The 26,536-nt window shown below is 40.7% G+C and overlaps 1 protein-coding gene across 1 annotated transcript; it reads left to right on the forward strand.

Moving 5' to 3' along the window:
- Positions 1 to 30: 30 nt before the first annotated feature.
- Positions 31 to 25,650, forward strand: cg (zinc finger transcription protein combgap). The gene is made up of 20 exons (XM_028307443.1): positions 31 to 639; positions 1,147 to 1,366; positions 1,920 to 2,203; positions 2,963 to 3,116; positions 3,693 to 3,748; positions 4,081 to 4,098; positions 5,120 to 5,227; positions 5,306 to 5,434; positions 6,841 to 7,028; positions 8,783 to 8,918; positions 9,995 to 10,057; positions 14,583 to 14,669; positions 16,044 to 16,164; positions 16,990 to 17,054; positions 17,236 to 17,333; positions 18,418 to 18,538; positions 20,035 to 20,277; positions 20,806 to 20,963; positions 21,548 to 21,960; positions 22,102 to 25,650. Exons 1-19 carry the CDS (start codon positions 514 to 516, stop codon positions 21,666 to 21,668), a joined length of 2,496 nt encoding a protein of 831 aa, XP_028163244.1. The 5' UTR covers positions 31 to 513; the 3' UTR covers positions 21,669 to 21,960; positions 22,102 to 25,650.
- Positions 25,651 to 26,536: the final 886 nt, after the last annotated feature.

Genomic DNA, 26,536 nt, shown 5'->3' on the forward strand with positions numbered 1-26,536 from the left:
AAAAAGTTTGTTAACCATAAACAACAAAAATGGCGTTCGGTTTTTTGTGTGTGCGAGGAAATTATTGTTTTCAATAAAATAGTAAATGTAACTAGTTTTTAAATGTTTTTCTAAGATTTTTTGAATTTAATTGTTAATATGAGTCCAAATATAGCGATTAAAAGACCCTGTTTTCCAAATACTGACCAAGATTACGTGCGTGTCAGTGTTGCTTACAGCGTCGTTGTCTTACGCCGCCTTTTAGATTGAGCTGATTATGCCAATTCTAATGGCTTTTTTATGTGTAAATTAAGTTCAATGGATGCACTTTATTGCCGAGAGGTATCAACTTGCACTACAATGTGGTGTAGTCGGCGATTTGATTGACGGGTGCGTTGTGCCGTTGTGCGTTAGTAGTTGTGTGAAAGCGTACATACATGTTAAAACTGTCATGAGGACTGTTTACCATCAAATAGTGAATTTGTGTTAGTGGGTTTGTTTTTTTTATGTTGTGTTAGTATTTTGGTGTTGAAAATGTGTATGCCTACGCCGAGCAATGTCTCGGGCTTCGGGTATTCGTGGGGCTTTACGAGTTCTGCGGACCTTACCAAGGGCGAGGTGGAGACTCCCAGTAGCATGAGCTACACTCTCGGGAACACGGTAAGCTTTAAATTGACTAATTTGATGTAATTAACCCAAGTTAATTGTAATAGCTGTTGTAAAGAGCATTTCTATCACTCACCTTTGAGAAGTACAAGTTTTGAAAGTGATACATTTTTGTTTACAAATATTTTAGTACACACATTCATCACTCCAATACTTTTCTGATAAAAAGTTACATGGACATGACTTGAATCCATGGTGATATCAGTGGAATAATATTCCACTATTCCACAATATTATGATGAAGTTGATAAAACAAACTTTTTTTAGCTAAGTTTTAATTCAGTTTGCCCTCCTGACATTCTAACATTAACCAATTCTATCAAAGCTTCTCTGTGAAGCCTTCTAAAAGAAAACTAAGTGCCAAGAGTAGAAAACCTTGATTTAAAGTTTGAAACTTTAGTTTATTAACAGGCTAAAGTGCTTAACTTAATTATGAATTCCTTTTCAGAGCAAACAAAGTAATTTTGTTGATGAAAATAATATTTACTGTTAACTTTTCAGGTATCACCCGAGACAACGTTGACTGTTATGTCGCACAAGTCACCGCAGGTCCAAGAGAAGGTTGGCACAGTCGTAGCGGTGTCCAACACAGCAGCGCAGGTCACTAGAGTTGTCACGGCGAACGCACCGGCCGGTCGAAGAGCCATGTTTGTGCTGAATGAGAGTCCAACACATACTATCAACAGGGTATCGCAACAAAACCAGACAGCTACCATACATAGTGAGTTGAAATATTAAATAAATGGATATTGGCTGAAGTAGTTTGGATATACCTTGCATGTTATTAAGTCAGTAATGCTAGTTCATAGACATTTTTTTTTAATTTTGCTAAAAGAAGTGATTACTTGCAACATTTAAATTTAGTAATGTCTGTTCAACAGTCCTTTAATTGATTTTAGGATAAAAAACAAGTTTTAGCTCAGCTTAGTTTAGTCATTGAGTCAATAAACATACCAAATTCTTCAAGGTCTAGTCACAGAATGAAGTGTGAAATTAAGTGATTTTTTTTGCAGAAAGTAAGTTCAATAAGTGATTCACCAACCAATAAGTGATTCAACAGTTATCCAATTTCCTATTCCTAGAAAATTTGTGAAATGCAATGACAGCAATATTCTTGTTGCTTTGTAGTGTCATAAAAATATACACAACACCAACTGGGCAAATCATGGTATTATGATATCTTATGCAAAATTGTCTCTGTAACTTTTAAGATACAATCAGCAACAGTTTTGGCAGATAAAAAAGGTTTATTCAAGACAATATCTTGGTTACAGCTGCCAACTTGACCTCGAAGCCGTTTATGACACCGATCGGGCCCATCCAGTTGACAGCGGAAGAGTGTAACGAGATTTTGATGAAGCGAGCTCTGCAGGCTCAGGGTATAGCCACTCCAGTAATCGATGCTTCTCAATTAAACCATACGTTGTTAAACGGTGGGATCAAAACAATCAATGAGGGTACACAACAGACGCAGACGGAAACTATTCAGACAACGCCGGTGCATCACCATATATTGCACACTAAACAGGAACCGGGCACAGCAAATAACTCACCAAAAGTAAGTAAATTTCTCTGGAGAATTCATTTTTTTTTTTATTTATAAAAAAATATAAGAGTAAATATTTTAAATGGTGCTAGAATATGCATTAAAAATAGCAGTGTATTGCATTATTTATTGCATATAGCATGACTCAACTACAATATTTTGTGGATAATTAGTTTATGTTGATCAATTTCCTCTAAATACCTGGTAACTAATATAAAAAATATTATTTTATGATGTTTCCACATGAATCTATTCCACATTCCTACATTCCATGTAGGTATGTACTAAAATAAACTTAGATCACAGAGATCTGTCTTGGTAATCTCAAACAGACTGATCAGTCTCCACTCTATTTCCCATGGTTTTTAACTAAGGCCTGTGCCTGTAGATTTTCTCCAGAGAACAAATTCAACAACACAATTGGGTATTGCAACCACTCCCCAATAATTCTAAAGCACAACTTTTAAAATAAGGCACTTCATTCTGGTCTTAAAAACTTGATCAATTTTAAATTACCTGTAAATTAAGATTTTTGGTTGCATTATAATTGAAAAAAAGTAGTATAGTTGAGTTGACAAGGTTGTATTTCCATACAAAATCTATGGAAGAGTCTCGTTTTGACAGTTTTAAAAAGTACGTCAATTGTTTGGTGGTGGCGAATACCCTATTGACTCGTATTGACGTCGTTGTCGTGTCGTCATCAGCAACTTTTGACTATTTGCACAGACTTTATCTAACCCTCACAATGATCCCATAATAACCGCACACCAGACGGTATACTCGCAGACGGAGCTGATGAATACCAACACGGTGATGACAACGGTGGCCCCAGCGGCGGTCAAGGAGCGGCCCTACTCGTGCGACGAGTGCGGCAAGTCGTTTCTGCTGAAGCACCATCTGACTACGCACGCGAGGGTTCATACAGGTGGGTGAACGTAGAAACAAAAAAAATGGCCAAGTGCGTGTCCTGCCACGCGCAGTGTATCTGAGCTGGTCTGATGATCTGGCTGATCAAAAGTGCAAGACAATGAATTATTTTTTCCTTCTTTTCTGCAATTTCTTTAATTTGTCAAACTTTTAAAGTAGTTAGTTGAACTTTAATCTTTTCTTTTGATAGCCCAACTATCCCTTGTGATAAGGAAAAAAAACTAGATTGATAAATATCCTCATTTGTAGAAATGGCATTAGAAAAAGTAATCACAGGAGGCAATTTTCTTGCACAAAAAGTTATAAATTTTGAAAATGGTGATATTTTTTCTAGGGTCAAAATTTGATGTTAGGGAGACCATGGCGAGGCCCATATCATAACCATCGGGTTACAGGGTTATCCATTGTTTTCAGGACACCCTGTATTATGCACTTAACTAAATGCCTGTGAGAATTTTATTTTGTCTAAAGGCCAAAATTAATCTGTTGTGCACACAACGAAACAAAAATCAGTGACATACTAGAGCTGCTCTAGTGGCTACAAAATAATTCAATGTCAAATTTCCACCCACAGGCGAAAGGCCGCACGTCTGCGCTCACTGCGGCAAGGCGTTCGCTCGCAANTTTCTTGTATAATAAAATCGATTATTTCCACGGTTCATTAATCGATTGCAGTGAATACTTAGTTATTAAAAACATTACAAAAATCAACTATGTTTTTCGATTATAGACGTTAATAAACGCATTAAAAATAAATTAATAGTTTTTAATTTAAAGAAACAGAACCAGTACTTTTTAGGAATCGTTTTTTTTTAACACGAACCGTGAAATTTGAATGTTATCAATAAAAAATTGTTACAATAATATTTGTAATTAAAAAAACATGTTTTTTGTTAAATAACACCTATACAAAATATTTCTCTAAAAGTAGGTGTTACTAACTCTTCGAAAAAAATCGATAGATAAATCGCTATGGTTTAGTTATGTGACATCTCTAAATCTTTCAAACTCGAAACGTCATACGGATCATCTTAGGTGAAAAAGACTATAGTTTGTCGCATTTTAGGGTTCTATTATGTCTAGAATATAACGTGTATGACCTGTAACAAACTCATCCATTAGACAACTCATTTGACATGAACCTTCCACCAGAATAAACCCTGGACAATTTTGATTTCTACCTTTCTTAGTTGCAGCAAAATTTCAGTTGCCAGAATCTTATTCCATTTTTATATTATGCTCTTAACTAAATGCCTGTGAGAATTTTGTTTTGTCTGAAGGTTCAAAATTACGCCCGTATTCACAAACGATGCTTGCTTATGTGAAGCAGCAAATCGAACGCACAGCGTTGAACAGAGCTATGTGATTAGTTAGTTTGTCAACATGTGCGTCCACGCGCACTGTGAGACCTTATAGTGATGTTACTGAATACGGGCGTAATCTGTTGTGCACGAAAGGAAATCAGTGAAATACTAGAGCTGCTCTAGTGCCTCAAATCCTATTTCCAATCTTATTTTCCACCCGCAGGCGAAAGGCCGCACGTCTGCGCTCACTGCGGCAAGGCGTTCGCTCGCAANTTCCAGGGTAAGTGACGTCATTGCGGCGGGAGCTTCGCTTATAGGGTATACTGCACAGGGACAAACAGGAGTGGGAACCCGTTTAGTCGACTTCTACTCCTCTCCCACGCACTACCTGACTGTTGCTGACTTGCTGGGCCTCCAGCAATAAGGTGTGGCGATATCGGCACATAAATATCACCAGACTAGTGGGCCCCGACGGCGTGGTAAGTGGCGGTATGGTACGGTACTTTGAGTGCGCCCCCTGCGGCAAGATGTAAGTAAACACTGATTTATCAATGTCCATTCCCATTTTAAATCACTAAATCTACTGTGTATGTAAGATTTTTCTAAAAATAAAAACTACAACCTTGCCAATTTTTGAGAAAATTAATTACTGTAATTTTTTTTTCCATAATAACGTGACGTAATGTTCGATGCACAGGTACACAGCCGCGACCGGCCGTTTGTGTGTGGAGAGTGTGGACGCGGCTTCCCTCTGAAGCGGCACCTCGTGACGCACAGCAAGTACCACGCCGGCGAGCGGCCCTACGTCTGCAGCGACTGCGGCGAGAGCTTCGCGCAGAAGGTACGCTGCACAGGTGTATAGAGCACAGGTACAAGCCGCGAGCGATCGCTCGTGTGTGGCGAGTGTGGCCGCGGGTTCCCGTTGAAGCGGCACCTCGTGACGCACAGCAAGTACCACGCCGGCGAGCGGCCCTACGTCTGCAGCGACTGCGGCGAGAGCTTCGCGCAGAAGGTACGCTGCACAGGTGTATAGAGCACAGGTACAAGCCGCGAGCGATCGCTCGTGTGTGGCGAATGCGGCGAGGGATTTGCGCAGAAGGGTACAGGCAGAGTAAATACAAATGAGTAGGCCATCTTCATAGAAACGCTCGGGCGCGGTTTGTATGTGAGCGCGCCAACACGTATGCGGCGCGCACGCACACACTGACAAAATTTAGCGGGGAGCCAGTCATGGTTGCGCGAAATTTTGTCAGTGTGTGCGTGCGCGCCGCATACGTATATTGGCGCGCTCACATACAAACCGCGCTCGGTGCGTTTCTATGAAGATGACCTACTCATTTGTATTTACTCTGGTACAGGTGTATAAATAAATGCACAAGTACTCTGTGATCGGCCGCTCGTGTGCAGAAAGTACGGGCACGAGATTCGCACAGGAGGTATGTTATGCCGGACCTCAGAATACGGAACAAACCAGAAACCGTCAACGGGCGTAAATGTGTATTCATATAAACTACTCCAAAACGCACTAATTTGACTTTAGAGCAATTAGTCAATGGCCGGCGCGCGCATTGTTTACATATCCGTCAGATTGACACTTTAAAATTAAATTATGCCGTCTTGTGCCGTTCCAACATGTAAGACTGCTACTAGAATTACGAAGAAAGTGCATGGGATCATGTTTTATCCGTAAGTAGCATATTTCCAANACTACTTCTGGTTTGTTCTGTATTCTGAGTGCCGGACTGTGCAGTGCACTGCACAGGTACACATTTATAAAGGTGCACGAGTGCACAAGATCTGACCGATTTATTAGCATTATCAACCTAAACTTTTAGGTTGTTGATGTGCCCTGTTGGAGGCGTGTATATTTCCCTAATACACGCTGTCTTGTTCCTCGATTATCCTGTATCAACTGCGGCCAGCTTTTTGCGTGATTTCAACTAAACCTTTAACCCGTATTGATATTTAACCTCTTCTTCTACTTTTTTGATGATGTTGGCAATACACGTCGAGGTCGACTTGATTTGTGCCTTTTTCAAGTATATAAGTGATACGAGTTACAAAATGAGATCAACTAATGATATACCTAATGAAGGAATTAGAGTAGTTGTGGCGCTAGCATCGCGGATAGATATTTGTAGCCTGTGGTTAGTCTGCCGCCATTTGTAGCCGCCATATTGTCACTCTAACAAAGTCAAAGTCAAAGTCAAAATTTCTTTATTTGTTTAGACTAATAAATAGTTCTTACAAATCGTCATTTTGCTCTTAAGGAGCCTCTACATGTCTCATAATCTTTTTACCCTACCAGCGCTTCGAGACCAACATTTGGCAAGTGCTGAGAAGAAGCGCCGCAACAAACTCAGTCACCACTGTCTGCCGGTTAATATAACCTACATAACCTCTTGTTATTCTCCTCAGGAGCACCTAGTGATGCACAGCCGCTTCCACGGGTCCCTATCGCCCTTTGTATGCGCGGAGTGCGGCGCTGCCTTCGCGCGCAAGTTCCAGCTCGTCAACCACGGCCGCGTGCACGGCAAGGTGCCGCACGCCTGCCCTGTGTGCGCCAAGGAGTTCCTGCAGAAGCGGACGCTCGTGGCGCACCTCAAGTGAGTCCCCACAACGAGCGTGAGGCGACACTACGCACAGTGCGGCGCACAGTGCGACACACAGCTCCAGCTCGTCAACCACGGCCGCGTGCACGGCAAGGTGCCGCACGCCTGCCCTGTGTGCGCCAAGGAGTTCCTGCAGAAGCGGACGCTCGTGGCGCACCTCAAGTGAGTCCCCACAACGAGCGTGAGGCGACACTACGCACAGTGCGGCGCACAGTGCGACACACAGCTCCAGCTCGTCAACCACGGCCGCGTGCACGGCAAGGTGCCGCACGCCTGCCCTGTGTGCGCCAAGGAGTTCCTGCAGAAGCGGACGCTCGTGGCGCACCTCAAGTGAGTCCCCACAACGAGCGTGAGGCGACACTACGCACAGTGCGGCGCACAGTGCGACACACAGCTCCAGCTCGTCAACCACGGCCGCGTGCACGGCAAGGTGCCGCACGCCTGCCCTGTGTGCGCCAAGGAGTTCCTGCAGAAGCGGACGCTCGTGGCGCACCTCAAGTGAGTCCCCACAACGAGCGTGAGGCGACACTACGCACAGTGCGGCGCACAGTGCGACACACAGCTCCAGCTCGTCAACCACGGCCGCGTGCACGGCAAGGTGCCGCACGCCTGCCCTGTGTGCGCCAAGGAGTTCCTGCAGAAGCGGACGCTCGTGGCGCACCTCAAGTGAGTCCCCACAACGAGCGTGAGGCGACACTACGCACAGTGCGGCGCACAGTGCGACACACAGCTCCAGCTCGTCAACCACGGCCGCGTGCACGGCAAGGTGCCGCACGCCTGCCCTGTGTGCGCCTGAGTCCCAGCTTTCAGCACTGTCTGCATCGAGAAATAGTATGAGCAGCGCAGTGTGGCACAGACGTGCCATGGTGCGTCCACACTGGGCGAACGGGCTCGCGCGGCTCGCTGGTCATCCTGCTCACCCTGCTCATGTGTGAGCAGGATGTCGAGTTTGCCGCGCGAGCCCGTTCAAAATCAAAAATCAAAATCATTGACGTTCATAAGTGCCACTTGTGGTCTAAACTGAATAAATACTTTTGATTTTGATTTTGATTTATTCAGTTTAGACCACAAGTGGCACTTATGAACGTCAAAAAAATAAAAAAAGAAAGGTAGCCCTTACGGGGCACTTTACATGTCTCCTTATCTTTTGGGCCCTACCAGCGCTTCGAGACAAACATATGGCAAACATTCGCCCAGTGTGGACGCACCATCAGACGAGTTTCCACCGGGCGTGAGAAGCATGCATCCGGAGCGAACACGCGCTTCTTGCATCCGTACAGTTTTAGCTTGAGCCCATATAGTGCTGCAGGCTTGCTCCCTTTGTGCCAAGAAGAGAGGCAACTTGTAAACAATGCACAACGTTCTCTGACTCAATTATTTTCATTTTGTGTTTCGAAGCGAAAATGCTAACCCTACCGTTTAAACTAGGTTCTGGAGAACTCCTTATATTTTTGTAATGAGGGCTATCGTTTTTATACTTAACAGTTGGCACCCCTGGCGATTGACAGGACCTTACTCTACAGTGGCGCCATCTTGATGAGTGCAAACGCGATAGTCCTCCTACCACTTTAGCGCTCACCAGTTAGTGCCACTGTCTTCGCTACTAGCAAGTGACAGGACCTTACTCTACAGTGGCGCCAACTGGTGAGCACTAAAACGATAGCCCTCATTCTATGTGTGTTATAAAATGCTGTTGGTTTTCTAACAATTAAAAATAAATAAAATCATTATTTTGTATTCCATTTCAGAATCCACACGGGCGAAGACCTGGTGGCGTGCTTTGAATGCGGCGAGGCGTTCAAGTGCAAGTCGGAGTTGCAGCAGCACTGCAAAATGACGCGACACTGCATGGCCACCATACAGACTCAGCAGCAGCAGCAGCAAGTAAGTGTTTAAATATCACTTAATTGATATTTATTGTCCGTGGTGCATAATCTTTTCTTAATAAAGGTTTTAAACCTTTGTTTGTCACCTGTCATCCGCTTTGCAACGAAGGGAAGTCGAACCTTAATTTCGAACTCCTCCTATGTTCTTCTGATTAATTTCGTTGCGGGTCCAATGACAGTTTAACTTTCCCCCGGGACAAACTTGACCTTCATTGGTTGGTTTTTTGTGGCGGTCAAGCTGTAGATCCTGGCTACACAGGAGTTGCAGCGGTGGGAACGAGAGGTGGGAATAGTCCCGTATTTTGAGAATTTCTCTAGGGTCCGATTTCCAGCAAGTTGGAGAGGTGCGGAGAAATATTTCGAATAACCAATGAGATTTAATTCTCCAATACATAATTATTGGGTGGGCGGGACACAGCTCGCAGAGACGATGGCCGTTGGGGAAGAAAAGTTCTCGAATAGTGACCACGGGCTTGAAGATGTAGCGTGGGTAGGCCTCCTACTAGCTGGACCGACGATCTGGCGACTATTAGTCGCGAGAATAACCTGGATGCGGGCAGCGTTGGACCGATTATTATGGAAAACCTTGGGGGAGGCCTTAGTCCAGCAGTGGACTTTGTATAAGGCCTATAGTGAGATTCGAGCAGCAAGGTTCTGGAGTGGAGGCCGTGAACCGGAAAACGCAGCGTGGGACGTCATAACAACGAGATCATAAATGTAACAGGAAGGCGCTGGACGCAGGTCGCTACCAATCTATCAACATAGAAATCATTGGGGGAGGCCTATGTTCAGCAGTGGACGTCCTATGGCTGAAAATATGATGATGATGATGATGACTTTAACTTTGTCAACAACAAACGTCAAATATCTGTCAAACTCCATACAAAAAACAAGTTATGTGATGCAACTCAGCCTTAGTGTGAATTGTCAGGTTGTAAAACATAGGTTTAAAAAGTAATTAAAAGTATTTTTATCCGAAAATAATAAAATTTTACGACATTTCTTTTACAGCAGCAACAACAACAACAGCAGCAACAACAACAACAACAACAGCAGCAGCAACAACAGCAGCAGCAGCAACAACAAATGCAGACGACGGTCATCAAACAAGACGAATTCAAACCGCAAATTGTCCAAGTAAGAAACTATCTAGCATAGTATAATTTGAATTAGGATTTAAGCTAAATCTATAAGTCATAATTCTCAAATATCAAGTTACCGCAGATTTCAATTTAACATCTTCTCTTTTCTGACTAACAACTAATTTTACCTTAATAGTTACTAACCAATGCAATTAGACAACTAACAAAACGAATGTTTGTAATTTGCATGGAAAATGAAAAACACTAGCTTCTAAACTGTGGCTTTTATACATACAGGGTGTCCCAAAAACAATGGATAAACCTGTAACCATCGATAGGCCTCGCCATGGTCTCCCTAACGTCCAATTTTGATCCCAGTAAAAATATCACCGTTTTCAAGATTTTTAAGTTTTTGTGCATTTTTAGAAAATTGCCACCTGCGATTACTTTTTCTCATGCCATTTCTACAAATGAGGATACTTTTCAATCTAGTTTTTTTCCTTATCACAAGGGATAGTTGAGCTATCAAATGAAAAGATTAAAGTTCAACAAACTAGTTTAAAAGTATGAAAATTTTAAGAAATTGCAGAGAAGAAGGAAAAATTAATTCATTGTCTTGCACTTTTGATCAGCCACCGTGTAAAAAAAATGTAGGAAGACCATCGCTGGTCGCTGGTCATCCTGCTCACCCTGCTCTTGAGTGAGCAGGATGTCGAGTTTGCCGCGCGAGCCCGTTCAAAATCAAAAATCAAAATCAAAATCATTTATTCAGTTTAGACCACAAGTGGCACTTATGAACGTCAAAAAAATAAAAAAATAAAGGTAGCCCTTACGGGGCACTTTACATGTCTCCTTATCTTTTGGGCCCTACCAGCGCTTCGAGACAAACATATGGCAAACATTCGCCCAGTGTGGACGCACCATGAGACGAGTTTCCACCGGGCGGCGAGAAGCATGCATCCGGAGCGAACACGCGCTTCTTGCATCCGTACAGTTTTAGCTTGGGCCCATATAGCGCTGCAGGCTTGCTCTCTTTGTGCCAAGAAGAGAGGCAACTTGTATAATAATGCACAACGTTCTCTGACTCAATTATTTTAATTTTGTGTTTCGAAGCGAAAATTATAACCCTACCATTTTAACTAGGTTCTGGAGTACTTCTTATATTTTTGTAATGAGGGCTATCGTTTTTATACTTAACAGTTGGCACCCCTGGCGATTGATAGGAGGACCTTACTCTACAGTATGCGATGCGACGCGCCATCTTGATGAGTGCAAATGCGATAGTCCTCCTACCACTTTAGCGCTCACCAGTTGGTGCCACTGTCTTCGCTACAGTGACAGGACCTTACTCTACAGTGGCGCCAACTGGTGAGCGCTAAAACGATAGCCCTCATTCTGTGTGTGTTATAAAATGCTGTTGGTTTTCTAACAATAAAATAAAAAAATTAAATAAGTAAAATCATTATTTTGTATTCCATTTCAGAATCCACACGGGCGAAGACCTGGTCGCGTGCTTCGAATGCGGAGAAGCGTTCAAGTGCAAGTCGGAGTTGCAGCAGCACTGCAAAATGACGCGCCACTGCATGGCCACCATACAGACGCAGCAGCAGCAGCAACAAGTATGTTCATTATCATCATCATCATTACCAAATTAAAATTAAGATAAATTAAATGAAAAAAAAAAGAAACAGAACAAAATTAATAATTAAAAGTCTGAACATAATATTAATTACTTCTTGGTGTTGAGCTACACCGCGTTTATAAGTTACCTACCTTAATTGTAATTGCCTCGCTCTATATTACATAGTTTCATATATCAATATGTGGATTACGTAGTGGGATGTGTTACCACATAAATAATACATAAGTCTAGTAGATAAGTTAATTTCTGTAACACATTTGTTTGTAATTCCTAAAATAAATAAATAAATAAATCATTTGCTGAACTGCTGAACATAGGCCTCCCACCAAAGACTTCCACATCGCACGGTTGGTAGCGACCTGCATCCAGCGCCTTCCTGCTATCTTTATCAGGTCGCCGGTCCAACTTGTGGGTGGACATTCCACACTGCGTTTTCCGGTACGCGGCCTCCACTCCAGAACCTTGCGGCCGTCAGTTCTGCGTACTATGTGCTCTGTCCATTGCCACTTCAGCTTTGCTAATCTATGCTATGTCAGTGATTTTAGTTCGTTTACGGATCTCCTCATTTCTGATTCCATCTCGTAAAACACCGAACATAGCCCTTTCCATAGCACGCTGTGCAACTTTGAGTTTCTTTATGAGGCCTATATTCAGATGCAACTTTTCGGAGCCGTATGTCATCACTGGTAACATCATTCATGTTCATTATGACTGACTTAATGGCAGTGTAATAAATTCTTTAATAAATTACCACAAGCTGTTGTAGAACTACCCATTCATAAATTCAAAGCACATATTAAAAGTACCTTAATGAAAAAGGGCTACTATAAAGTCGATGATTATTTAAAAGATAAAAATGTTTGGGATACGTTACTGCCTAGCTCGCATAAATATTTATAACTTTGTACATTTTAAAGCATGTAAACCTTTGAAAAAGAGGCTGACAATAGTGACTGAGTTTCTTGCGCTGCTTCTTCTCAGCACTGGCCCATTTATTGTCCTGAAGCAGTGGTAGGGTTAATACTGGGACGTGTAAAAGTGATTTTTTTAAGCCTATTTACAGAAATAAATGAGTTTTAATGAGTTTTTAATGAGTTTTAGTGTTTTGCACCGCGATAGAGATAAAAGATCGATATGAGACCGAGACAGGAGACTGCCACCGTTTACTTGAGTAATGTATAAGGTACTCCCTCGCGGGAGCATTCGCGTGTAATGTAACGTCATAGATACAAATAAATGAGGAAGGAATAAAACTTTCAAGCACTCGTTGTTCGCGTCCCATTTTATAGGTAGCAACGTAATGGCGTTGGCGGACGTCGACGCACTTCTCTTTAATGGACAAAGGATATAGATAAAAAACAAATACAAAATCTACTTTTTTCTTCTGAAGAGACAAAGTTAAGTTAATGTAATGCTCAAATCAAATCTATAGTGTTAAATTACACGTGAATGCACCCAGTTAAAGGGGAGAATTTTTAATTAACTTTAAGTATCAGTTCGCGAATAAAACAGACCTACGTAACGATCGAATTCTCCCGTCTCGGTTGCTTTTATGTGGCGGCACGACCTGCCGCCTTCAAAAATTTGAAATGGACTGAAAATTGTATGCCAGACTCAAAAATATTTATGTATTTGTAAAACATAGCTTTATAAAGTAAGCAGGTATCATAGGATGACATTTTTATCAGAAAATAATAATGTTTTACAGCAGCAACAACAACAACAGCAGCAGCAACAACAACAACAGCAGCAGCAACAGCAGCAACAACAGCAGCAGCAACAACAAATGCAGACGACGGTCATCAAACAAGACGAATTCAAACCGCAAATTGTCCAAGTAAGAAACTATCTAGCATAGTATGATTTGAATTAGGATTTAAGCTAAATCTCTAGGTCATAATTATTATTCTCAATAAAAAATATCAAGTTAGTGCAGAGTTAAATTTAACATCTCTTTCCTGACTAACAACTAATTTTACCTTAATAGTTACTAACCAATGCAATTAGACAACTAACAAAACGAATGTGTGTAATTTGCATGAAAAGTGATAAACACTAGCTTCTAAACTGTGGCTTTTATACATATTTTGTATTTATTATTAGGGTTCCGTACTCGAAAGGGTAAAAACGATATCATATTACTAAGACTTCGCTCTCTGTTTGTCTATCACAAGGCTGTATCTCATGAACTTATAGCTAGACAGTTTAATTTTTCACAGATGTATTTCTGTTGCTGCTATAACAACAAATACTAAAACCACTGCCATTCGGGCTTTGGTCTCCTTTTTTTTCTTATGTATACTGTACTGTAGTACACTTGATACTTTTCACACCTATGTATTTTTTCTATTTACACAAAATATTAATGCATGACTTGTCCACTTAGCAGGAGGAGTTCAAACCACAAATAGTGCAGGTAAGACCATTTAACAGTTTGATATTTTATGATTTGAGAAAAGTGTACTCCAAAGTACTCCAAGAAGTTAAATTAACACTATAAAAAAGATTCTATTGTGGTATAGGAATGCACTCAACCAGACATTCTCTACATAATACATTGTCATGTAGGATACATCCAATCTTTAGATACAAAAGAGAAATAAATAAATGTCAGATCAACGATAAAATTGATCTTCTAAGATTGATCGTTGTGACAAAGATACGACAAGATTATGTCGTAATGTCCAAGCTAGTAAAGCAGATATAGATTTCTTGCTCATATTTGGAAATGGCGCGGAGTAACAATGCCATAAAGGTTATGGTATAAACCACTCTGCCTTATATTCTGCAAAAGCGAAAACAATAATAAAAAGTAGACTTGGTAGTCAAATAATAATCCTCAGATTGAACGACCAATTCATGTTTTTATTTCTAATTATTTTAGATTAGATTTTATGAAACTTAAAACATTGTGATTGAACATAATTAGTGCTTTCAGGTGATAGGTGCGGACGGGCAAATCGTATCTGAGAAAACTACGCCCGGCTACGCGTGTCCCGAGTGTGGGTCATGTTTTAATACTAAGGTTTGTGAATTTGAATATTTTTACCAAAGTGACAGTTTTTGATTCCCGCCAGTAAACTGATAGATGAACTGTAAGAATGACAGTGACAGTTTAAATGTTATTTTACTGACAGATTGAAAATTATGGCTTTGAGCACATATGGGTTAATGGGGCTTTTAAAACGGCCAATTTATGCCAAAATCTGGGGCTTCTGAAACGATTGATTATATTATTAGAGCATTTTAGCAATTCAAGTAAATACAAACATTATGTTTGTTAGTTTTTTAATGCATTGGTGGTGGCTTATAGATTATATTTAGTTAGTGTTAGTCAAGTAAGTATACACTAGTTTAATATTAAGCGGAGTTTATTTGCTCATGATCATTTTACTTGTAGGGTGTAGATGCGATCTACGATGAAGTGATCTTGCCTAGAAGTATATTGCATTTATAATTTGTACATAATATAGATTTTTTGCACATTTAGAGCACTTTCACATTTAGGCGATTTAGCAGCGATAAAATTTCATACTATGTGACAGCGGATGCATGCCTTCACATTATAAAAACGCCGCTGCCGCGCTGCTGTTGCGCTTCTAACGCCCTAATGTGAAAGCGCTCATACAGTCCACAGCACATAAGACATTTTTTTTTCTATTAAACATAAAACAAGTAATCAGTGGATTTTGATACAGGAACCGTTGTTATCACGCTTGTTCTCTCCAGGTAAAATGCTTAGTGACGCGTGACGATAGCGCCTAACGTTGCGCGTCAATCGGATTTTAACTCGTAGGCCTCAGCCTCGAGTTTAGCGGGCAGCGGGGCGGGAGCGGCGGCGGCGCGGGAGCGGCAGGATCTTATGCGTAAAATCAAATAGACCGGTTCTCGAAAACAGCGGCGCGGCAGCGGGGCGGGAGCGGGCAGCGCACTCCTTCTTTTGTTCACAATAAATCGAGCGTTAGGAATAAATTTGAATCGAAATAAAATTGTCGCCGCGTTGTTCAGACATTTCGTTTGCGAATAAAAACAAATATCTCGACAACACAACCCCGAACACAATACTTCGCNAGCGGGCAGCGCACTCCTTCTTTTGTTCACAATAAATCGAGCGTTAGGAATAAATTTGAATCGAAATAAAATTGTCGCCGCGTTGTTCAGACATTTCGTTTGCGAATAAAAACAAATATCTCGACAACACAACCCCGAACACAATACTTCGCCGCCGCCGCTCCCGCCCCGCTGCCCGCTAAACTCGAGGCTGAGGCCTTAGCACTATTGCAATAACGCTTGGTTTACTAGGTTATCATTGCGCGTGAATGATACAATAGTGTTAAAAAAGTTTAAATAAATAAGAATTGATTGCAAGCACCGTTGTAATCACGATCGTTCCACCCAGGAGGCGCTATCGCTTCACGTGCGCTTGCACGCGGGCGACCGCACGTGCGTGACGGACCTGTGCGCGCTGACGGCCGCGCTTCAGCCCGGACTGGTCGCCGCGGCGCAGCAGGCTACGCAGAGTAAGTTCTTATGTTTCAATCATCATCATCATCATTTCAGCCATAAGATGTCTACTCTGCCGTGCTAGTGATATATTAACAGTAACTCCATTTTATGGCAAAACTATAATGACCTTTATTTCAGATGAGCCGACAGGAGATTTTTAACAGCAAAATATTGAAGATATTTAGCCCGCCCGAAGATAGATAGCTTTCCGCCCGCGGCTTCGCCCTCGTGGAATTTTGTCTGTCACAGAAAAACTTTATTAGACTCACGCGCGTCCCTGTTTAAAAAACCGGGATAAAAACTATCCTATGTCCTTTCCCGGGACTCAAACTATATGCCAAATTTCATCAAAACGCTTCGGTGGTTTAGACGTGAAAGTAAGACAGACAGACAGACGGACAGACAGAGTTACTTTCGCATTTATAATATTAGTATAGATTGGAGTTGCTGCTGATATCGCTAGCACGGCAGTACTGCTGAACGTAGGCCTCCCCCAATGATTTCCACAATGCCCGGTTGGTGGCGGCCTGCATCTAGCGCCTTCCTGCTACCTTTATGATTTTCAATAGTTGACATTTTCAATACTTGCCAATAGTAATATTAAGTTGTCTGTGATACTACTCCACAGATAACTTAATAATAAGTATAAATGTTTCTGAATCTTGTGGGCTATTCTTTGGGCTACTTTTGTTCACCTTAGATGTCGCTAATAGCCCGAGAATTTTACTCATGAAATAGCTTGAATAGTTTCAAGCTATTTCATGTATATTTAATGTTTGTTTTTATAGTCCTACTGTTTTACTAGTTTAATAAAAAAATATGTGATTTTATTGTTTCAGCTCAACCTATTCAAATAATATCTTCCAATCCCAGTAATGTTGTACATACGCAAGTAATAGCTACGGTAAGTTCTACAACTATCTTCTCACGTATGGGCTTTGATAGTAGTGTCTTAAGGTTCAGCCAAATCAACGCGATCAACCGACGTGATCAGACTTAAATGCATTGATCGCCATCGCTGTGATCGCGTTGGTTTGGCTGAACCTTATGTCATGAGTGGTCATTGATTTTGATTGTTTTTCCAGAATCACCACGTAGCCGCACCCCGGCCAAAGATTCACTTTTGCGTCGACTGCGGTAAAGGTTTCGCGGCTAAACACGGCTTATTAGCGCATCAGAGGAGGTAAGTTATTTCCTAGACCTTTTTAACACGTCATAAAAATTTTAAAATTGACTAATTATTTTCCCATGTCTCCACTTTTAAAGTTATTACCTTTCGATTCTCTGATAGCATCTTGACATTATCACATTTTTAGACTAGTCCATTGTTGTTCTGCCGAATCATCTCGTTCCGGAATGTGTCTCTAAAGCACAAAATACACTGAGGCAGTTACGAATCCGAAACGCTCTCGGTCCTTGATTTTTTCGAGTTTTCCTCAATCTTATGTGTCTCTCAGACCCGCTACCGGGCCGCTTACTGCCTCAGTGTTTTTGTTGCTTTAATAAGATTCCAAGCTTTGTCATTTCCATGGAAGTAGTTCGCTAAGTGACGTGTCATCATCATCATCATCTCAGCCATAGGACGTCCACTGCTGAACATAGGCCTCCCCCAATGCTTTCCATGTTGCCCGGTCGGTAGCGGCCTGCGTCCAGCGCCTTCCTGCTAGCTTTATAATGTCGTCGACCTTGTGAGTGGACGTTCCACGCTGCGTGATAAGATAAGTGACGTGTAAAGTCTGTTCGCCGAGAGTTGATAAAAAAAAATAAATATCAGAGGTTCTAAACTTATTATGAATTGCGGCCCGCTAATTATTTTTGTCGATATAATGAAAAAGTTGGTAGATTATTTGGCCTGGCCTTTTTTTTGGCCTGGATTCTCGGCTCGGTTACAATTTAATTTTGGACTACCATTTATAAGAATGTTCTAAAAATACCAATTGTCTACCAAAATCTACTAAACGATTTCGCACTACTAAATCATCGTTCTCTTTGCCTCAAATCTACCAAAAAAGTAGAAATCTACTAAAAGTGGTCACGCTGTGGCCGCCGCCGCCCGCCGGCCGGGGCGCTTGACGACAGCTGCGTGGCTCGTACCATGGTACTCAGTGCGCGTTGTGACAAACGACGCCCGCCATACAGAATGCGATAATTAAGCGACAGTCGCTATTGCAAGACATTTCATAATATTTATCAACTCTCGGCGAACAGACTTTAGTAATGGTTAAAGTAGGTAGAAAAGTAAAAAAAAATGTTTGTTCTTTCCGTAGACACCCGGAAGGGAGCTGCACGCTGCGGACGCACGTTTGCGGGCACTGCGGGAAGGCGTTCTTCCAGAAGAACCACCTCATGCTGCATCAGAGACAGCACATGGACCTACCACCCCGTGCGGTGAGTCTCATCACCATCACCATCATCCCCTCTTTATCACCCCCTACAGTTATACTTCGGCCGAACCATATTACCATAGAGATATAGAGAGATGCCAACTAATGCATTGAGTTCGAAACAGTGTCGCTTTAGAAATTTACACACACATAGTAATCAAAATATGTGCTCATTATTCACTGCGGTATCAGTACTCAACAGTCGAATAATCTTTAGTACTACGCAAGCAATGTACACTGTTTACATTATGACGTCGCTGCTGTCATCATTGCTGTCGCGAGCAATGCGTTCTGTTTTTGGGCATATTGTTGCGACACCGGCCCCGCCCCCTTTTCACATCTCCCTTTAGTTTCTGTGATCTGCGGGCCAAACCAACGCGACCAATTCGCGTTGGCGATGGCGATCACTGCGCGTGCATAGATCGCCGCGACCAATGACAAGACGCGTTGATGTGAACTCATCGCTACAAATTCATACACGACGTCTGATCGCTATTGCGCACGCATGCTGCACGCGGTTAGGCTGAACCTTTAAAGCCAAGATAGCAAAGCAAAGCGCTGTAAACTTTTTAAATAGATATTATTGGCCCTTTAATTTTTTCAGCGAAAAATTTCAGAACGGCCACACTAATTCTGCATTTTTTAAAAATATTTTGTTTAATACTGGCTACGCATCCCTATTCCCTATTCCAAACCCTTTACCAACCTAAAATGAGTACGCTGTCATGCCACGAGAGAGCCGACGCGAGAACTACCTACATCAGCCGAGATCAATGAGGGTTTTCGCGATTGAAAAATCCGCCAGATGGCGGGACGTGGATGTGGAGTCTGACTGCTGCGTGATTGGTGGATTTTGACATATCTGTAAATGTCATGTCAAAAATAACCAATCATGCAGCATTTGGACCTCGCGTCTACGTATTGCCATCTGGCGGATTTTTCAATCGCGAAAACTCTCATTGGCACGTGTGAAAAACCGCAATAACAGAGTAAAGATCCGCTATGTTCAAGAAATATGCTGTGAATTGTGTGTTGTGAGTGCAGCTAACCTACTAAATCTATTGAATGTAAGCCCTGGTTGGGCATTCTCAAACCCCTAGGCCTTTGCAAGTAAGCGTCGCGTCAAGTAAGTTCTAAAACTTCCCTTCCTGTAGCGAGCCAGTCACCTAGAAACTCCCCCAGGTTTAAATTTTTCTTCATATTTGTTGCAATTATAGATCGTTTCAACGAAGATGCGCCCCACCAATTTTTGGTCGAGGGAAGCGTGGGGTGCGGGGAGTTTGATCCAAGCAATCTGAGCGTCATTATTGTAGTGTGCGTGTGCACTCATGGATAATTTAGCGTATACCGATAACACTCAAACATTAGCGGAAGAATGGTGGGGCGAGTCTTCGTGGATGAAACGAGTTACCTATCTTTCAAATAGAGAGAATAGTTACAAACATGATTGATTATATTCAATTTTAAATCAATAAAAATATGTTATTATCTCTTACCCAGTCTCAGGCACAACAACAAGCGACGCAACAACAACAACAGCAGCAGCAACAACAACAACAGCAGCAACAACAACAACAGCAGCAGCAACAACAACAAGCGCAGCAACAGGCAGCACAGCAGGCCGCGCAACAAGTGCAGCAACAAGTCCAACAACAAGTGCAGCAGCAACAACAGCAGCATCAGCAGCACCAGACGAACTTGGACATAGAACAGGACCACAATCAACCGGCGCATATACAAGTGGTGAGGGAAAACTTGTACATGTACTCATAGTACTCGTATAATTTCTTTTAAAAAGTGTGAAGAAACATCGCGTAATCTATTGCGTTAACAGACGTTTTATTTGTTTGTGTTTTTTTCTATAAAATGGGTATTTCATGTCCTATAAAAGAGTTTGAATGTTAGATAATTTTATAGACGAGTCTTGAAATAAAGTCATATAAAAACTAGCGGCTACCGGGTCGCTAGTTTCTCCAGTATGTTGTATGACTCTAGTCGGTAGTTCGATACTGACACTTAGAGATTGCGCACACTATCGGGACGGAATGACATGAGATTTTTGGGTGAACCTTGAAGTTTTAACGCTACGGTTGATGTTGCAATGTTAATATTTTGGCAAGCTACGGCATGCTAAGGAATACCGAAGCAGCAGCCTACGTTGCAATTTGAACCGTATCGTTAGGTACATTATCACTCACTCAAAAATCGCAGTCCAGAAAGGTATTTTCGCCTCAAATGAATAAAGAATAATGTTCAAATCATCTTCTTCAGGTAACGAACCGGTCAGGCCAAGTGATCGGCAACCAGATAGTGGTGGGGTCACTAAGTGGCGTCGGCACACGACGCTTGGTAGCCGGTTCACAGCTGCACATCATTCGTGACGCCAAGGCCGCGCCGCACTTGCATGCTAAACGCGCGATACACACCGCGTGAGTATAGCCCTAGATTGTAGCGACATAAGGTCCTTATTACAATGGCGTGGGACGTGTCATTGGGCTGACTTTCCTGTGTGCGTTGCGAGAAATGATTGTCAAACATCAGTAGAAATCGCGCGCTTCTCTTGTGTGCCCGGTTTCCACTGCTCACATATTTTGTCTCGTCTCTGCTCCGCTTTGGTGGAAATAACCTGCCAGCTTCGCTGCACATCTCTCATCGCCGCTTTGATGGAAACTGGGCCTGAGTATCGTCTCTATGTGATAGACATAAGGTTCATATTGGAATAGTCCCTGTATAGTCAACCCTAACAAAATATGACACTTTTTTTCTAGCCCAGAAACTCAAGTAGCTTTCAATTAACTATTCTGCTGACCAAAAGCTTCCCCCAAGAATTCCTAGTGCCCAATCTTCATTATACGTCATCCGCGTGCTCGCAACTTGAGAATGTATCTGCTAAAGGCCATCCATTCTACAAGTTTCGTGGCCCGCTCACTGCACCTAAAGCTGGCCGATTCTGCTGACTCAGTTGCTTAAGTCCTCCTACTCAAAAAACTATAATTTTTATTATTCCCTACAGCGGCGATGTGAAAGAAGTCGGTGGGCTGGTCCTATCAACGGGTAGAGGAACGGGCCTCATCAAGTACGAGATATCCATCCCTCCACCAACGTCCGTGGTTCAAGTCCAACAGCTGGACTGATCCATGGCCCGCGGCCGGGCCGACTCGTCCGACTGACAGGGATACAGTGACCTTGGACAGTGAGTGCACTGTAAAAGTGAAAGTGAATGTGAACAGACACAGACGTGGAACACATTGTGAATATAACTGACAGGTAACGTCCAAATGTCACAGTTGTCAAATGTGTTAAAATAGCAGTGTTGTAGTCTTTTTTTGCAGTACCAGTGACTGACAAGTTTAAACTTATGGTAATTGAGCAGATGTTGATGTCAAAATCTGTATGTAGTATTCCATCTAGATATGTCTTAGCAAATCTGAGGTGTAATTGTGTAAAGAAATCGTAATCATTTGACAGTTCATATCGTACGATAAAGTCAGTTAAACAAAGCGTTTGACAGAATAATCGTACGTTATGAACTGTCAAATGATTACGATTGCTTTACACAATTCCACCTCTGACCTCATCATTGTTTTATTAAAAGCACACGTTAAATCTATAAATTTTCCATTACAACTTGCGAGCGATGTGGGTGGGAAATGTTCTAAAAAATATGTTTGTAATAAAGATATTGAAAATCCAAAGTAAGTCTTCCGAAGAAAGGTTGTAAACACCAGGCGATGTTAGAACTAACTGTTTTTTTTAATAATACCATCTCTCACACACTTGAAAATTAGTAAATGCACATTTGCATTTAATGTATTAAGCAAGTAAATACCTACTTGCATGATATATTAAAAACTCATTGTGATCCAGTTACATAAAATAATAGTTTTTTAAAATACTACACTGATTATTGAATCTTCCATTTGAGTAGAGAATAGTTATCGATGATATACCTAAGTTTCCTGTTATATGTGGTTAGAACGAGTAGTGAAATGTATCTTAGCCTTTATTTTATTGTTGCTAGGTAGACGATCACATATTCTCTGCTTGAATGACTATTGTTAATTGTAAATAGTAGACGTCCAATGATTGTTACCTCAATTTGTTTGAGCCTCATGTTGGTAGGTAAGCTTTTGTATGGGCAGCGATGAGTGCATTTACATTGACTCAATAAAATGGAGTATAATGTCATGTTTTCAATTATAATTTTGTTGTAATTAATTTTCACTAAAGCCCGGTCCGTGAGCACGTGCTTGCTTTGCAATTAATTAATCAATTATCAATTATAATTGCACTTGCGTGCAATTATATTGCTGTCGCGACTGTGCGACGGGCGCCCGCAGTGAGTGTGCGAGCGCGACAGCAACATAATTACGTGCGAGCGATAAGGATGGGTAGTTTAGGGTCATTGGACAAAATTCTATGTGCTCACAGACCAGACTATACACCGTCTTTCCATAATGTCAATAAATAAAAACCTCATAAATAAATAATTATATTTTGTATTATTTTGTCTGGTTTGGAATGAGGTTGCAGTGAAACGTTTACTGTCATGTTATAATGTATGTCGAAGAAAGTAGCTTTATTTGCGGGAGCCTGTGAGATTGAGGTACGGCACAATTGGTCCCAAATATTGAATATTGGACAAATATTGGCTAGTAAATAATATTCCTTTAGGAATAATAAAATCTTAAGAATACCAACAGATCGGAAAGCTTTATTTAAATATACGTCTCATTGACAGCCTTAATTAAGTTGTCTTTTTAATGGATAATCGCGTGATTCATAGTGTAAACTACTTAATTTCTCGGTGGCAATAATATGTGAAGCGCTCGTTGTATTATAAGGGTATGCTCTAAAATTTAGAGTATCATTGCGATTGTGTAAAAAGACAGGAGTACCATGTTTGTAATGTATTATAGAGTAGAGCGTAAGGGTAATGTAGTTACTAGCTTAGTGTAATCTCTTGTACATATCAATACGTTTTGTATCGGCATCGACGCGCGGTTTTGTAAGTATAAAACAACTGTACAATCTCTCTGTAGGTACCGCATTTAATTTACTTATGTTATATTATAACGGCCTCCTTTTTATAAGTCGGTTAAGTACATAAAGATGTTATTTGCGTCTTAAGTAATAGATGGCAGGTTACGGACGTGTAATGTGCAATCGGAATTCAAGATTTAGTTGAAACATCATAGATCTGAGAGTGACAATGATTACAAAGATTTTATAACTTGGCACTTTGTACGGTACAGCTGACCACACTTGGAACGAAAGTAAGAACTGATGGTAGCTTGCTTATAGGGTGAAATTGCATGTGTCTGACCCAACCTCATTTTCGGATATTTGTAAGTTGATTTCCCAAAAGTGGAGGGATTATTTTAAGCCTTCAGATAAACTGGGTATGTTATAAAGTATTAAAAAACAAGACTTGATTATTTTTGTTTTCTCTAGATGACTATTAATTGTGTAGCTTTTGAAGAATCCTTAATTCAGGTAGTTTTAAAACAATTGTAGTATATTATTTGTATTAAAGTCAGACAATCAATTTCATCCTGCATAATTTTATCTTTTAATTTCGTATTTTTTAATTTAAGTTGATTTATTCATAAGAATACATTATGATTAATGCTTAAAGAATTAATTTGTGTTGTTTAATATTTATTTATGTATGTATGTAGTCGAGTCAGGTCACCAGTTCCGTTCACGTAGTTCGAAGTGGCAAAGCTTCCATGTCTTCTGAAATATTGTGTTTCTAGTCTGTGATAGAGAGTGTATATTTCTATCTTAGAGAGTCCTATATGGCAACATTTTTATTTGAAGTTATAAATGTCGTGAAACACTTGTCTCAACTAATATTCTATATCTATTTGTTGTGCTGTGTAAACTGTTATTGAAAATGGTTTATTTCAATTTAAGAAATGTTAAGATGAATGCATGGACAAACATTAATGTAACATTTTGAAAAATAGAGAGAAAGTGCAAGGGTTTTTATAAAAAAAAATATATTGTACTTGTTCTAAAAACCTCTCTTATAGTGTGGAAATCACATTTTAATGCCTGGTTCATATGCGATAACCGCGCGGTTTTTATGTGATTCTCATTGTCGAGGCACTAAGGCACTAGACGTGTGGTTACGTTTTGATGCAAATGTACAAGAACTGTCCAGCAACCGCGCGATTATCATTGTCTGAACCAGGCCTAAGGGAAGTTTTTACACTTGTCAGAATAAAGCGCAAGCGCCCGCCTCTAGAATTAAGAAAATAAGCGAACGATACATCCCGGATTCAGCTGTATAGTACCTTCCAAAGCTATTGCGGGACATGGAAAGAGAGCGTTACATTTATGAAACAATATTACAGAAACATAAAACATCCTCAAATTATCTGCACTGAAGTTTATTTCTACGAGTTCAATGATCCTCGGTGACGTTTTGGCTTGACATTACAGCTGTGTTCATTTCATCCTGCCATTTTATTTTTTATCGCCGTGTAATGATAATAAACTTGACGTGATCGCAGTGCGGGCTTTAAAAATCGCATGTTTACAGTCTCTATGAAAGTATCTCAGTTAACTGAAGTTGTCAAATAGCATCCTTGGCAAGGGAAATAGAAAACATCTTTGAGGCCAAAATTAAGTTATAGATTGTTAGTTGAGACACAGTAAATCTGCTTAGCTATGGTGGTTGTGTAAGCATTTTAAACTGACGATTCTTGTAGTAGATTACGAACATAACAAAAGCACTGCTAAAAGCGCCCACAAAATTTTATAGCCTCATCAGCTAATATATTTTAGAGATTCTTTCAAGTACTTATGTTTAAACTAAAGTGCTTGTAAAATAAAAACAGTTAAAACGGTTATGTAAAACGCTGTGGAACCGTTAAAAAGAGCTTATTATCTCCACAGCTTGAGACAGTTGATTCTTCTCCAACTATCGTCAGTTTCAACTTGCTTTAACTATAGTGTTATGTTTATCTTTTTCCCAAAACATTTTCTTGACTTCACAAGGAATTCAAAGGGAATTAGATAAAAACTTTGTAACGTTGTAGCTCCTGTGAAAGGGTATCTTATGTACGCCAGGTGAATAGAATTCTAATTATAATTTACTTCGCTATAGAGTATTATTATAAAATGTGACTTATGACGACCGAGACCAGAGGAAATAGCACTTTTATACATTATTATTACTTATTTCAATGTTGGATCTTGTTTGCCATTTACTTATGTGTAAATATTATAGTTGATATCTATAATTTTTTATATTAAATGAAAATATACATGCTATAATCACTTGTGTGTATTATTAACTCGATACCTATTAAAATGTTTTTTTATTCAAGTTCCAGAATTATCTAAGTTACGAAACCTTACGCGCAATTTTCTGACTGAAATGTTCTTGTATGTACAGAGGCGCTCTTTTAACGTGTTCATATTAAAATAAAATTAAAATATATAATACTTTTTTTATTGTAGCTAGTAACAATATTTATTAGAGTAGGCAACACTGACAAGTTACATTTAATTCTGTCACTACTGTCACTAGAGAGATTTTTTATTCAGCTACCCACACATAAATTAAAGATGGCTTTTAAATTTACGTTCATAAATTGCTCCACGTTGATGTAATAAAAGTTCAGTGTGCCACCTCGTAAACCAATTCAAAGGGGCCCGGTTTTCGGCGTGTGAGAACAAACTATGAATAAGGTATCGGAGGCGGCCCGTGGGGCGACAATTTGCTACGTGGAATATTTCACACGGCCCACGTAACACTGTATAAGCAAATAAGGGGAAAAGCCGTGAGTACATACTGTTTCTTATTTTGACTTGCTGGTGAATTTTTACACCTGTTTTAGGTAGATAAGACTTTTTATTGGTTCCTTCAAAGGGATAAAGCCTGTCAGATGACGTTTTACCTTATTGAGCCGACTGGTAAGCATCAGATAAAAGCACAATTTGCTTAATTTCAGAATCGGTGAACGACCAATGAAAAAACCAAAGATCG

The sequence above is a fragment of the Ostrinia furnacalis genome, unplaced genomic scaffold, assembly GCF_004193835.3.
Source record: "Ostrinia furnacalis isolate ACB-3 unplaced genomic scaffold, ASM419383v2 OfSCF2237, whole genome shotgun sequence".
Classification (NCBI taxonomy): domain Eukaryota; kingdom Metazoa; phylum Arthropoda; class Insecta; order Lepidoptera; family Crambidae; genus Ostrinia; species Ostrinia furnacalis.